Consider the following 13924-nt stretch of genomic DNA (forward strand, 5'->3'; position numbering starts at 1 on the left):
CCGGCCTCCCCGCCTCTCCCGCCCTCCCTCTCTCGGGCCCTTTGCTTAATTTCCTATTAACTGCTGATAAATCCAATTAAACCGCCGCTCTAATTAGGGACAGCTGCCGACTCCACGAGGCGGGGGAGGGGGTGCCCCCCGAGTGTAGAGGGGGGAGAACAGCAGCTCTCTCTGCTTCTCGGCACCCCCACACCAGCATCGCCGCCCAATGAGCCAGTAAATTGGTTTTGCTTCAGCATTGTGGGGGGGGGCCCTCTCGAGGATTTCGGGGGATCTAGGTTTGAGTCGCTCATATCTCTTGATAAAGAGATACGACCCGAGACCTAGCCTCCCAGCACCGGGACCTCCGACTAACCCGCCCCCCCCCTTCCACCACGCCTTTCTTGGTAGGCGTATCCCGAGGAGGGATGGGGGCAAAAGGCTTGATCTGTGTGTGGTGGTGGAGGCGGATGCCTGAGATCTGCTTTTATTCCAGCCCGAGCGTGGTTACGGGGGGGTGGTGGTGGGGGGGGCTGCCTGAGTCTTTCTTTATGACCCCGCTGCCGCCCCCAGGCGTCCGGGACAGTCAAGGGCAAAGGGAACAGGAAACTGAACCAGGTTCTGCATTGAGTTTTCCTATGTGCTTCCCTACCCCCACTCTGGAAGGAAGGGGGGCGAGTCCGTCCCGGGCCCTTCTCTTCCCCAGCCCAGCTGAGCCTCTGCCCTCCCCCCGCCAGCAGCAGATGGTGCCCGGGCTCCCGCTGCCAACCTTGCTAGGCGGTGCCAACCTCAGGCCTGGCAGACAACGGGCAGAAGAGGATCTCCTGACTGGCGGGGCTGACCCTCCCCCACCCGCCATCAAGCTCCAGACCCTCGGCCTGCCCTACTCCAGGGACCACCTCAGGCTGCCTCTCACTGGTCCGCTCCCAGGTCCCCAAACTCCTCGTATCCTTCAGCTCCCTTCCCCACACCTTCCCGCTCCCCGCCACCTGCCACCCTGACCGGGGCCGGCACATTTGCATATTTGCATATGCAAACAATAACATTTGCATACGGCGCGCCGCAGGGGGTGGTCCCCGCGTGAGCCGGTTTGCTGTCTGCCCCGCGCCCTCTCACTCGGTACCTGTCGCAAAGGGCTGGGGCGGGGGCCGCGCGGGAGGGGTTAGGCCCCCCGGCCTCGCTCGCTCGGTTCCCAGAGGACTTGAGGAAGTGTTGTCATGGAGACGGCACGCACCCCACCCCCTCCCAGGCCCAGGGTCTCCGGCACGGTGTCTCAGGTTCTCTCCTTCCGCCCCCCTTCCCCCGCCCAGTCCCTTGCTCTCCAACCAAGATCTTGCATCGCCCCCTGGCGGCCTAGCTCGGCACTGAGCCAGGTTCCGAAATGTGAGGGGGGCTGCCCGCGGCTAACTCGCCTAGAGGTAGGGGGACCTACCCTGCAGCCAGATCTTTCTCCTAGCCGCCAGGACGCGGGGGGTGGTGACTCTAGTCCGGCTCCCCTTTCTTCGCTGACAACAGAGGCCTCGCCTGGCGGACGCACCTGTCTCCCCACCTCCCACCAGCCTCAGCCCAGGTGGATGTCGGGTTACCCGATGATAGTGAGGTGAGACAGCTGGGGAGGATTCTCCAACGCTTCGTAGGTCCTCTCCTCCTTCTCCCCTCAGCCCCCAGTTAAAGAACAAACTTTTCTAACTTTTTTCAAAACTTTAATACATTCGCAACATTCGACAGTTCGCCTCCCACACCCCCAGGGCGCCTCCTAGTGGAGACGCGTTCTTTTTCCAGCTCTCAACGGCTGGGCCTGAGGAGTTGCAGGTGAGGCCGTTCTGGGTACCAGGTATCCAAGGCCCTAGGCCGGGGGAGAGGGGGGGAGGGAACCAGTCCCTTCCCAGAAGGCCCGTCATGCTCTGGCGGGCCTTCCCACCCCTCCCCCCTTCCAGCATAGTTGCTTTCGCCCCTTTCCTCCCCAGCCTCCACTGGGCCTGCCCAGAATGGGGCATGGGTATCTTCGGTCAGCAGGCGCCTGCACGCCTAAATCTCCTCCAGGAAGTCGGTGGGGAACAGCCCCACCTTGCGGCCGGTGTAGACCTTGACGTAGCCGCCGGCTTCATCTCCTTTCTGCACCACTATCTGAAGTATTAAAGGTTTAGAGAGGAGAGGAATCAAGGGAAAAGGTAGAAGAGGAGAGCAGGGGAGCCCGGATTTATGAAGGCCTATCCTAGCCCCGTTAACGGGTTAAGATCTGAAAGGACTGTGGTTTGCCGAGAAATCTTGGGGCCTGAGGTTGGATGGGGCACCAGAGCTACCTGGTCCTTCTTGAGAGTGATCTGCCCTATTTCGCGGTTTCCCACGAAGGATCTCGTTACGCGGTGCACACGCTCTCCAGACCGGACCCGAATGATGAAGTTTGGAGGGAAAAATCCAACCTTTTCCCCTATTTTCCCCTGGAGGAGATGGGAGGGAGAATCAGTCTCTCAATCTCAGATTCTAAACTCAACCCATGTCCCACTCTAGCCTCTGCCATTTCTCTTACCCGCCACCATTCCTCATTGGAGTCATCAATGACTGTGATCTTCTCTCCAGGCCTGGAAGGGGAAGGGAGAGGCCTCTGAGAGTTAGGGAGCTTACTTATATATCTGGCTCCGGTCCAGCCCCAACAGGCTCTAAGCCCCTGATACCCCCTTTCCTTTCCCATAAGGAGATGAACTCTCCCCTCTCCACTCTCAGTACTCCCACCCCTATCCCCCCCCCACCCCCCCCCCACCCCCGTCCCAGTCTAAGGCCTCTCACGGGAAATCCAGATCGTCCTTCTCCAGGGCTTTGAACCGATAGAGAGCCACAAAGTAATGAGACTGCTGGAAGCCAGGCTGCTTGTGCTGGGGGTGAAAGGAGGTGATGAGTCTCTGGGCTCCTCTGTCCCACACTGAGGGGCAGGAGTCCAAGGCAGGGGCATTATGCAGACACACTACATTCCAACTCTCTTCCACCTCCTTGAACTGAGAGGATTCTGGGGTGTGTGTGTGTGTGTGTGTGTGTGTGTGTGTGTGTGCGCATGCATGCGCACGCGCGTGCATGGTGAAGGCAGGTTAAGGGTGATGGGAACCCATGGAGTAAGTGTGAACTTCTGTGGAGGCCATGAGTGGTGTCAGACCTGGGTTGGGGAGAGGACTGGGGTTCCTGCAGGGAAAAAGGATTCTCACTTTGTCATCAGGTGTCTTCTTTTCAGCCTTCTTATCCCCTTCAGGGTTTCCTGGGATGGGAAACACCAAAATTGTCTCTAGTTCCTGGAGGGTAACCCTCATTCTTTTACCCTTCTGTTGCAGAACCTCTTTTTTTTTTAATTAAAATTAAGTTTATTTATTGAGTGGGGGGGGGGCAGAGAGAGAGAGAGAGAGAGAGAGAGAGAATCCCAAGTAGGCTCTGCACTGTCAAACCCACGAACCATGAGATCATGACCTGAGCCAAAGTTGGACCCTTAGCCAACTGAGCCATCCAGGTGCCCCGTGCAGAGCCTCTTTTATCTCCAAATCTGCCATGCCCTTTGGCCCTCCATCCCCTGTTACCCAGCCAAGTCCCTGACCCTACTCCATCTCTATGGATGGAGGTGGGTGACACTCACCATCCTGGGGTTTGCCTCCCTCTGGTCTGGCAGACTCTGGCTCCTCTTCCATCATGGCTGCTAGAGGCTGGAGGGGGTACCAGAGTTAGGAAGATGCTCTCTTGGGAACCCATGCTTGCCCTGGCTCTCCAGCCGGGCCAGAGAACTATAGAATAACAGCATCTCAGTGTTGGAAGGAGCCTTGGAAGGAAATACCTGGTTCAACCACCAGCCTAATGCCCAGGCTTCCTGAAAACTTTCTGGCAGGTGGACCATCCACCTTGTGCTTGAATGTAGCTAATGACAAGGAGTCACTACCTTACAAAGTAAGTTCATGCAATTTGAGGGTAATTCCCTAAATTAAAGCTATGTCAATCTCCCTGTAACTTTTAGTAAATTGGTACTGATTTGGCCTCTGGAGCAATATGGAACAAACATAGTCCCCTTAAAGGTCTGAGGGTAGCTGGTAAGTACTTCCTGCATTTTCTTCTCTAATCAGTTCCTTCAAATCACCCCCTCCCCCATGATCCTGATTCCAGGTTTTTTACTATAAAGTCCGCTCCTAAAAATACTCCAGTGTGTAAGAGAAAAATGGGCAGCACAGTTTTTCTAATTCCCTTAAGAGAACCTGAGTGTGCTTGCCTTTCTGGAAGCAGTCAAATCATATTGCTAGTGCCTTGTAAGTCATAGTTCATTCCACAGAAATCTCTTACACCCAACCTCCATATCAACTACTCTGAGGCTAATCCCTAGTTCTGTTTTTGTGCAGTTGATTTTTTTTGATCCAACAACAGACATGTGCATTTTTCCTGACAAAATTTCAAATTATTGGTTTTGGGCTTTTCTTCTAGTCTGTAACATTTTTAAATATACTGTTCAGCATATAAGTTTTCCCTCCTAGGTTTCCCACAAACTTAAGGGATAATACCATTTGCATCAGTGAGAAAAATAGCCACAGGTGAGGACTGAGGACCAAATCATGCTTTTAAGGTATCAGAAATCTCCCTCTAGCCAGACACTCCCTAAAGGACCTAGATCCTTTGGGCATCATCATTCATCCAGTTTTAGGACCCCATCTAACTGCTATCCACATCAGTCCATCCTGGTTGTCCAGAAAGATACAAGGATATGCTAACAAATTCTTTGGCAAACTCAAGGCAAGTCTACGGCATTACCAGTCTAGTAATCCTATTACAGAAGGAAATGAAGTTGCTTTTGGCCACTGGTCTTGAGCATCAGTTTCCTCAACTATAAGATAAATGAGTCAGGCAAGAGGATGTTCGTGGACTCTTCGTGGATTTTCATGGACCTTTCACGGCTCTAGAATTCTGATTACTTGGCATGATAAGTTTTCTTCCCCAAATCCAAAAAGCGTAGCTCTTGCCTCTGTTGTCCAGCAATGCTAGGAGCCTGGGGCCTAGCCTTCAGTTGGTTCTGGTGCTTAATCTGACAGTTTCAGAAGGGAGTTTCTGAAGAACATATACACTATGGTAGTTCTCAACCAGAGGCCCTCTAAGATTGCATGCAAAAAATTTGTCTGTTGCAATTTTAGGGGAAAAGAATCCCTAGCTTCTGTTGGCTTTCCAGAGAGGAGACAGGACCTGTTCCATGGAATCTCTTGAGGGGACCTCAGGAGGAAGATATGGTGCTCACATTTTTCTTATCTGCCTGTCCCTTCTTCCGTTCCTTGTTTGCCATGATCACCCCAGTGCGCAGGGTTTCAAACACAGGATCATTGTGATTGGCAGCAGCTAGTAGGAAGGGAAGAATGAAGCCATTACTGGGGAAGCAGAGAAAGGCTTGGAGGAAAGAGAGACCTCCTAGGTAAGGGAGAGGCGGGATGGAGCATATAGATACATGTGTGCATGTGTGCGTGCATGTAGGATTAGGGAAGAGCCAGCTGGGCATACCTAGGTCATCAATCTATAAAGCGCTCTAAAAACATCACTGGAAATGTAATGTGATGGAGAAAAATACTTACCAGCACTCCTTCCGGGCAGAGCATTCTATGATGATGGAAAGACAACTTTGCTAACAAGTTGCTTGGGAGCTGGGGAATGCTCACAATTACTATTCTCCTTCTAAGGAGAGTGGTCCTTTAACTGCTGGCTTTTGTTCCGCTGAGTGGCATGTGCAAGCTGGGGTGGTGCCACCAGTGGGTTCTTCTTTTTTCCACCCATGCTCCTCACACAGTTCAGCCTCTCCTCCAAATAAATGTTGAGCAAATTGTCAACGAATATGTTTGTAAGAGTTGCCAAGTTATGAATCTGCCCAGGATGCCCACAGCTCTTGGTCTAGCCCTGAGACTGGTATTATTCTGTAACAAGGATGAGGATGGTCCAGAATCCTTGTTCTTGCTTAGAAATGGCTTTACATATGAAGAGTACCGATTTTGCAGCTAGGCAGATGAAGGTTTCAGTCTTGGCTTTGTCTCCTGCTAGCTGTGTGGAGCCCTAGCTTAATCTCCTCTCTCTTGGCTCTAGCACAGGAGTATGGACTCTGTATTCAAGATGGCTAAAATATTAGGTTGAGAAAGAACCATGGGAAGTAGACTCTTTCTGTTTCAGAATTTGGCTTCCAAATCTAGAGGTGGTGCTGGGACCACCTCTAGGCTTCCCCTTTCCCTTGGGTCCCCCTGAAGCACTTACAGAGATCTTTGACACAAGCGTACTGCTGGTTGCTGTAGAGTGGGGAGCTATAGGCCCGATGAAAACCAGGGGGCTGTAGGATGGGATGGGAGAAAGCATTAGAGACAGCAAAGTAGGGCCCAGAACCCCATCTCTCCCATGAGTGTAACTTCTTCTTAGAATAAGAGATGGGCTGAGAAAGAAAAAGCAGGGAAATGGATATGACGACTTGGGAGGGACTAGACGGGGGCAGCTGGCAACATGTCCCCTCCCTTCCGCTTCCTCGCTCCCCAGAGCCTACTCACGATCTTGCCGAAGCATCTTTGCATCTCCACATAGGACTGACAGTGTTCGTGGATGTTAGTTTTGCAGTTCTTACAGCGAAGCCCAAATTTGTTGTTGACTTGGGAGAGGGAAGAACATGTGGGTGAGGTTCCTGATCTCCCCTTCCCTTTGTACCAGCGCTGCTACTCTAGCTCTCAGGTCCCTTTTCTGTCTAGGACCCGACACTCTCAGTCTCTAATGTGTTTTCCTCAAGCCACCTCTTGCCATAGCCTGTCAGCTACACACTCCTCTCCTGAGCCCTTTCCCCCGCCTCCTGCCTTCCACATCACGCTCTCTCCGCTTCCCTTCGTGACTCACGCACAATCATCCGGGCACAGACATCACAGAACTTGGGCTTCTTGAAGAAGTGATCTTTGAATTTGTGAGGCTTATCATTGACAAGCTTAGGAGGTTCTGGGGGTGGTTCCTCCTCCTCCTCCTCTTCTTCTTCCTCTTCCTCATAGATGTAGTAGATGGGCCCACCCCCAGCTCCCACTGCCTCCCCATTGGCCTGGGGCTCTGGGGGAAGCTCCATCTCCTTCGTCCCAGGAGACTCCTTCCTGAATAACTGCTTCAGCCGCTGTAGCTGAGGGAGGCAGGGGAGTGGGGAGGGGAGGAAACCCAAAGTTAAAAGAACTGTCATGCTCTCTAGAGCAGGTAAGGCTGAAGCTAAGCATTTTTCTAGCCTGGGCAAGGGGGCACACCCCAGGACTAGGAGTACTGGGGGCTGTAGGTGCTGGCTGGCGTTCTGCCAATAAAGGAGTCATGAACAAGTGAGATCAATTCAAGCATTCTTCAAGGGCTGCAGCGGGTTCCCAGCTTCCCGCACCCGGTGGTCGGAGGCCCAGACTCACCCCACTTTGCCGAGTCTCTGCTGGGGAGGAGGGCTTGGGGGACTCCAGCACCTCCTTTTCTGTCATCCTGCAAGAGGTTGGACCCACTATGGAATCTGATCCCTGACTGCCATTCTTCCTTTCCTAATTCCTGTCCCTCACTGTGGGGGGGGGGGGGCGGTCCTTGAAAGGGAGACTTTGGGAGGACTTTGGTTAAACAGAAATCCTTTGACAGACTTATGAACAGAAAGATTCCATGGAGGTCCAGAGAAAAGTGCAACAGACAAAAGAGTTTCCCCGCCAGTTCCTCAAACAGCTAGATACCCATCCTTTCCACCCGGAGGCGCAACCCGAATTTATAGCCCCAACACGGTGCTCAAAGCTGCATGGTTCAGGGATTTTCCTATAGTTTGTTTCTCCTGGGAATCTGTGGGCAACCGAGATATGACACACACCTTCCCAGAACCCCCTTTCTTCAAGAGGCTTAATGGGTGGGTCCAGAAGCATGCCTGGAGGGATGGGCTGGGGACATTTGCTTTCCCCTACCCCTTTCTTGAGTCCCTGGGGCCCAGGGCCTAGTTCCCAGCCTGCCTCAGTCCTCAGCTATTTTAAGTTTTCAGAGTAATATGAGCCTTTCCTTCCCTTACTACTCCATTCCCTTGACCCCACCCCCACCCCACCCTCCAATCCTAGCTCTTGTCCTGGAGTAGAGTAATAATTTCACTCCTAAAACCCTAACTACTCACAGGCAAGAGAGAAACGAAGACGTTGAATAGACTACAGATTGGGGAAGCTGCGGGGAGCAGTGCTGGAAATGGACGGGGGATGAAGAGGCAACTTACGTTTGGGATTCCCTAAGTCAGTCCACAGTCTGTGGAGGAAAGAGGGAGCCCCTGGGGTCTTGATGGTGGTGCTGGGGGACGACTGGTCCTCTTCCTTGGGGGCTAAGCCCCCCCAGTACCCTCTGTACTCACAGCGGCTACCCAGACGTTATTTGTAGACCTCCTAGTCTCTCGCCTTGGTGTCAGAGCTGAAATGACAGGGCTGGAGGAAAGTGGACAGCTGAGCGCCACAGCTGACACAGAGAAATTGGACACGGGGAGGTCTGGGCTGGGCTGGACCCTGACTCCTCCCATCCCCCAAAGCCACTGTGTCCTGGTTTTTCATCTACCGTGTACAGGTCAGTTCTGGCTAAATTCAAGGAAGGGCAGTGTCTGTTCAGGCTGCATACTCACTTAGGTGACTTTGGATGACTGAACGTAAAGATGAAATTATAAACAGCCTTCCCCGAGGTCCAAACACCTCTCTGAGTCTACCTGCCCCAGACCTACTTGAGGAACTAGCTTTTGATTTTTTTCAGCCACTGTCTTCCTGTGGTCATGTTTTTACACCCTCAAGCATTGATCTAGCCTCAAACCTTTAGGAAGCAAAGGCTGGAAACTGGTGAGAAAGGAGACTTTGAATTCTCAGAGGTCACCTGTCAGCCAGACTAGATTGCATTCTTTATCCATCGGTGGTTGGAGGGGTACCTTGCTGCCATCCTGAAAGGGAGTGTAGACCATGCATAGTACTGCTTTATTCTCTCCAGTGCCCCCTGAGACATCCTTCCCCCATTCTAAAACCTTATCCCCTGGGTGAAGTGAAGGGACTTCTCTGAGCTACTGAAAAAAGCCAGGATGGGACTTCCACCTGAGGGGCTGTGGGAGAGTAAGGGTCTAATGGTCAGGTAGAGATGGTCTCGTTAACACTGGACAGAAGGCCAAAGCTACCACACAGGGTTTTTTCCTCCTCCGTAAGCAACGTCTGCTTCTGCTTCTCCATGAGGACTGTAAACTTTTGGAGGTAGGACAGCCAAGCCCCACACTTCCTAAATCATTTTGATTCCCTGATTCCACTTCCCTCATCTGATGCCCCGGTATAGGAGCTTATGGGTCAATGAGATATCTGACATTCTTGTCTCACAGGGCTGTGGCCTTCTCCTACTCTGGGTTGTGACATGGCTGAAAGAGGAGTTACTCCTCGGATCTCAAAGGAGGGCCATTTGGAGGTGGTCATGTAGTGCTGCTTTATCCCTTGTATCTATAAGAAATAAAGGATTACGTCGGAGGTTGGGTCAGACAAGCCTCAGAGGAGCCTGGCTAGAGATACTGCTACCCAGACCCAAGCGATTTCCAGGGTAATGTACTTTGTCATTTCTGTCACTGCTCTTTTTTATTTTGTTAAGGGGTGGGTGAGATGGAAAAGGGGCTGCTGGATGGCTCTTAATGGCCCTGGTCTGACAGGCTGCACGACAACAGGGCTAGCTTTGAGAAGCCTCAGAGAGAGGAGAAGCTCCATCCATGCAGGTGGATAACGTGTTTTTCACCTTTCTTCGGTTGCATAGGACAGGGACTGCTGAGCATGCCTGGGTAACACAGTATCTTGACCCTTCAAGTTCAACTGATGTAGCTTTTATATAAGAACATCTGTTTCTGTTTGTCATAGAACCCAACCCTCTAGCTTTCATATTATAAAAGGCCCAAGTCCTCCATCCCTGAAGAGTTTTCAGAAGATCGGATGCTAGATACATATCCAGATTGTTGAGGCCACCATCTCAACCTGGTTCTGGATCTCACTCACCCTCCACAGCTCAGCCAGGAGGGCCCGAAATGAGTATCACAGAATTAACATAGTGGAAGGAACCTCAGAGATAAGCAAGTTAGTTCAAGTCTCCTATTTTACTAATAAAGAGTCAGACAGAGGTCAGCAGTTGCAAATGGATGTGCTTGATGAAACCACACTTAGTGGCAGAGTTGGGAGAGCCCAGAACAAAGGTCCCATTAGAGATCCAGCCATCTATCAGAATCACCATGTACAAGGAGGAGGATGGGATGCAGGGAATAGTGTTAGGAAGGTATGTGTGCATATGTTAAAGAAAACATGAAATTTCTCCGACAAGCTGTGGGGCTGTACCTACCTAGGACCTCCAACCCCCACCCACACCGGGTCAGCAACAGAGAAACAGGGACTGACGTCCAGTGACAGATTTTTTTTTTTTTTATATTTAAAAACAAAATCAACCTCCCCCCAAATAACCCCCCAAACAAACAAAAAATCAGATTAAATAAAATTTACAGTGAATATACCCAGCAAACATCTGTATGTGCAATTAAATACTGTCTGTTACTGCGGCACGAACCTCAAACAAACAATATACAAGTGTTCTGGGAGGTGGGGGAGGCCCAAGTTTTAACTCTTTGGGGTTTGGGGAGACAAGATGGGAGAAGTGAGAGAAAGGGGAAATCAATTTTGCTTTTCTTAATTCTGTCCATATAAATATATTCATAAAGACCAGAAATGAAAAGGGAACTTGGGATGGTAGAGATCGAATAGGGGAGCATGGGACCCTCCCAATTCTACCTGACCAAAAAATATGAAAAAAATTAATTTCATGGTGGGAGAAGAGATAAAAAATGACAGAAGAGGATGGGAAGGAGAGGGCAGCAAGGGGGGCAACCAGGGAAAAAGAAGGGACCCATGGCAGGGGAGCGAGGAGTCCAGTGCCAGTGTGAGTGTCTGTTTCCATCTTCATCCCCACTGTCTTAGGCTCCAGTTCAGTGTCTGTCACCTTTCTTTCTGCCTCTGTCCGTAGTCTGTCAGGATCCCTCGACCCCCTCCGCCCTGCCCCCACCCCTACTGTGCCGGTCCCTTCCCCTCCTCCGTTTATTGGGAGCTGGCTCGCTCCAGGATCCTCAGGTCATAGTTCTTTTTGGCCACTCGAAGTTTGAAGCGACTCACGGAGTTGTTGAGGCGAAGGGAGGCATTCTGGGCAGCCAGGGGGCTGGGAAACACAGCCACGATGGTGTACAAGGCAGCGAGGTCCGCGTGGCGGCCATTCTCAGCAGTCCCACCGTTGTCCCCCCCGCCCCCGCCAGGCAGCCCCTGAGCATCCTTGAGCCACTGGATCTTGGCGCCAGACATGGCAAGCTGAGTGAAGAGTTTGTCCGCCTCAGTCCGAGTGATGCCCTCAGGGAGATCTGTTACCTCCAGCACCCGGCCCAGGACTGGAAGGGGAGGAGAGAGGACATGGTTGTGAGAGGTGACAGTACAGAGGACTGGAGAGCGGCCAGCAGAGACGCAGGCAGCTGATCCAAGTCTATAGATGACATCCTCAAAGCCTGGCTTTGCCCACTTAACCCATTCCTCCTTCCCCAAATCAAGCCAACACCCCACCATCTAGGCAACTAGGAGAAACAAAGAAACCTTTTTCTTCTCTTGGACCAGAGATGTAGGCAAGAAGAAACTGGGGATCAGAATCCTAGACTTCAGATCTGGAGACCTACACTTCAGTTCTTCCACAAAGTCAGTAACCCAAGCTGAAATATATCGCATAGTCCCCCTCACAGAGGCTGGCCCAAAGAGATCCCTCTTTCTTATCATCTAGGGAAGTCCATTTCCCTTCCTTTCCTAAAAAAGCAAACCACTCTGAACAGGGATAATCGGGTGGGCGCCTGGGTGGCTCAGTCAGTTAAGCACCCGACTCTTGATTTAGGCTCAGGTCATGATCTCACAGTTCGTGAGATCAAGCCCTGTATCAGACTCTGCAATGACAGCATGGAGCCTGCTTGGGATTTTCTCTCTTCCTCTCTCTCTGACCCTCCCCAGCTCGAGTGCACACACGTGTATGCTCTCTCAAAATAAATAAATAAACGTTAAAAAAAAAATAGGGGTAATCTGAGAGACCTTGTATGCCTAGTGTGGAAGGCCTGCAAGGGGGCTACTCCCCCATTCTCTTTTCAAACTTCTCCTTAAAAAGGCCTAGGACTACAAGGTAGATATCCTAGATTAGGGTCAGGACCACTCCCACAAAACTCTCTGTTAATAGGCTCAGCACCGTTGACCATTGTTGTTATTCTCAATTTTTACCATCACCTTTCCAAGCACCTGAAATGGCTTGGTAAGGAAGACTGAGGGAGATACTTCAATTCCCCAGTTTCTCCCTGCTCTTGAGTACCAAAGAGCCCTATTTCTACTCCCTACCCTAAGCTGGTTTTTCCCACTGGTCCTGGGCTGGTGATGCAGGCTGAAGGGGTGAGCACCTTCTCTTGGGGATTCAGCGTCTTGTCACTCACCAACATCTGTTGTCCCCAGGTCAGTGGAGGCAGATTTGAGTGCTTGTCTCTTGCTCCGGTTTCCATGCTTCAATCCACTCTGTCCCTTCAACATTCAAAAGATAACTCTCATCCCAGGTAAACAATACTGACTGCCTTGCATTCTAATGTCTGTCTGAGAGATTAAGGAGCAGTACCCAACCCTGAGAACTCGCCCCACCAGGCAGGCGACTGGCCAGAGTGGCCACTGAGAAACAAAGAGTCCCTCCTCCTTAGCATTGGGGATGGGTGGAAAGACTGAGTGTGGAAAGAGAGGGGCAAGGCATCCCCACTTTATCCATTCTCACTGTGCTATGTCCCCTGTCCACCCCGTTGGTTGAGGTGGATGGCATAGAGATGGGGCCATCCTGGATGGATCCTCCTGGATGGGGTGGGGTGGGGAGGACTCTGACGGTCCTCAGGCTGACGGTGGACACCCTCACCTGATGTACCGTGTACGTCGACTGGCCATGGAGCAAGGGAGGGCAGATGGACAGATTGTACTGTAATGGCTGGCCCAAGAGGGAGTAGCGCCCATCACCTAGGGAGGAAGAGCAGATGGTTTTCTGGGAGTTAGAACTTCATGGTATGACTTTTAGGAAACTTTAGAGGGCTTTGGAGATAGATGGCAACAATGCATGCTATTCTTACTTCTTCTATGATAAGAGTGCCCATGTGACTGACTGAAGAGTTGTCTCTCTTCCTAAACCGCTTGGCCCTCAGCTGTGTATCTCACGCAAATGGGGCTTTTAGGTTCCTTTATTATTAAAGAAGGGCTCTGTCCACTGCAGACAAAAGGCCCAGGAGAAAATCTATAGACCCTTATGAATATGTTTCTTTCATTTCCTTCCTTCCTTCCTTCCTTCCTTCCTTCCTTCCTTCCTTCCTTCCTCCCTCCCTCCCTCCCTCCCTTTCTTTCTCCCTCCCTGCCTCCCTCCCTCCCTTTCTTTCTCCCTCCCTTTCTTTCTTTTCTTTCTTTCTCTCTCTCTTTCTTTCTCTTAGGTAATTTCTATGCCGCAAATAGGGCTTGAACTCACGACCTTGAGATCAAGAGTCGCACGCTCTACCGTCTCAGCCAGCCAGGTGCCCCTAATTTCTTATATAGATTATCCTACCCAAACCTAGGGCTCAAGTTTTGGATTCGCGCTGCATGGCAATATAGTGTAGTGGATAAGAACACAGGCTTGGTGTCCAACTGTCTAGGTTCAAATCCTGGCTCTGTTACTGGAAATGATAGGTTGGGTATGTTTTCATCTCATTAGTGTTGCTGAGTAGGCTAAATGAATATAGGACACACAAAGCACTTCCAATAATGCTTCATATATATCAAGTACCATAGTGTTACCTATTTGTGTTGATAAATGTTAGATTTCAGAGCACTTTAAAATTTTTAAATCATACTCCCATCTGATTTTTATACTGCTTGTGACAGCCAAG

General features: G+C 51.1%; 2 protein-coding genes and 1 long non-coding RNA gene across 35 annotated transcripts in view; 1 reads left to right on the forward strand and 2 right to left on the reverse strand.

Moving 5' to 3' along the window:
• The first annotated feature begins 1175 nt into the window (after window positions 1-1175).
• The window catches only part of LOC122224733, a 67584-nt gene continuing 54835 nt past the window's right edge, over window positions 1176-13924 (forward strand). For 3 of the 4 annotated variants that reach the window (XR_006204904.1, XR_006204903.1, XR_006204905.1), the window contains exons 1-3: window positions 1176-1579; window positions 9323-9534; window positions 12489-12586. This is a non-coding gene — a long non-coding RNA (uncharacterized LOC122224733). The remainder of the gene's footprint in view (window positions 1580-9322; window positions 9535-12488; window positions 12587-13924) is intronic. The other variant, XR_006204906.1, reaches the window with a different exon arrangement.
• Window positions 1695-8285, reverse strand: STAC3 (SH3 and cysteine rich domain 3). 2 transcript variants are annotated; one of them, XM_042946968.1, is made up of 12 exons: window positions 8201-8285; window positions 7380-7446; window positions 6844-7111; window positions 6507-6604; window positions 6223-6295; window positions 5228-5325; window positions 3596-3662; window positions 3177-3226; window positions 2767-2852; window positions 2510-2561; window positions 2283-2420; window positions 1698-2106 (listed from the first exon to the last, which is right to left on the reverse strand). In XM_042946968.1, the coding sequence occupies exons 2-12, from the start codon at window positions 7443-7445 to the stop codon at window positions 2008-2010; spliced, it is 1095 nt and encodes a 364-aa protein (XP_042802902.1). In that variant the 5' UTR covers window position 7446; window positions 8201-8285; the 3' UTR covers window positions 1698-2007. The 2 variants fall into 2 exon arrangements, with proteins under 2 accessions (XP_042802903.1, XP_042802902.1); XM_042946969.1 differs by lacking the exons at window positions 6223-6295; window positions 6507-6604; window positions 6844-7111; window positions 7380-7446; window positions 8201-8285 and adding an exon at window positions 5556-5778 and having other exon boundaries at window positions 1695-2106.
• Window positions 8253-13924, reverse strand: part of R3HDM2 (R3H domain containing 2) — a 162208-nt gene continuing 156536 nt past the window's right edge. For 12 of the 29 annotated variants that reach the window (XM_042946953.1, XM_042946952.1, XM_042946950.1 and 9 more), the window contains 4 exons: window positions 12931-13028; window positions 12470-12554; window positions 11136-11401; window positions 8937-9437 (listed from right to left, as the gene is read on the reverse strand). In XM_042946953.1, the coding sequence (XP_042802887.1) occupies window positions 9291-9437; window positions 11136-11401; window positions 12470-12554; window positions 12931-13028 (596 nt within the window). In that variant the 3' untranslated portion in view covers window positions 8937-9290. Of the gene's footprint in view, window positions 8403-8935; window positions 9438-9954; window positions 11402-12469; window positions 12555-12930; window positions 13029-13924 lie in introns of those variants that run through there. The other 17 variants (XM_042946961.1, XM_042946965.1, XM_042946949.1 and 14 more) reach the window with 13 other exon arrangements.

The sequence above is a fragment of the Panthera leo genome, chromosome B4 (assembly GCF_018350215.1).
Source record: "Panthera leo isolate Ple1 chromosome B4, P.leo_Ple1_pat1.1, whole genome shotgun sequence".
In the NCBI taxonomy this organism is placed as follows: Eukaryota; Metazoa; Chordata; class Mammalia; order Carnivora; family Felidae; genus Panthera; species Panthera leo.

Excerpts from the sequence above, each read along its gene's own strand:
- STAC3 (XM_042946968.1), bottom strand. The coding sequence starts at position 7,445 with ATGACAGAAAAGGAGGTGCTGGAGTCCCCCAAGCCCTCCTCCCCAGCA. Across the intron at positions 6,296-6,506 it reads AAAGATGCTTCGGCAAGATC|CCCCCTGGTTTTCATCGGGC; the intron begins GTGAGTAGGCTC and ends CCCATCCTACAG. Across the intron at positions 2,421-2,509 it reads CCAATGAGGAATGGTGGCGG|GGGAAAATAGGGGAAAAGGT; the intron begins GTAAGAGAAATG and ends CATCTCCTCCAG.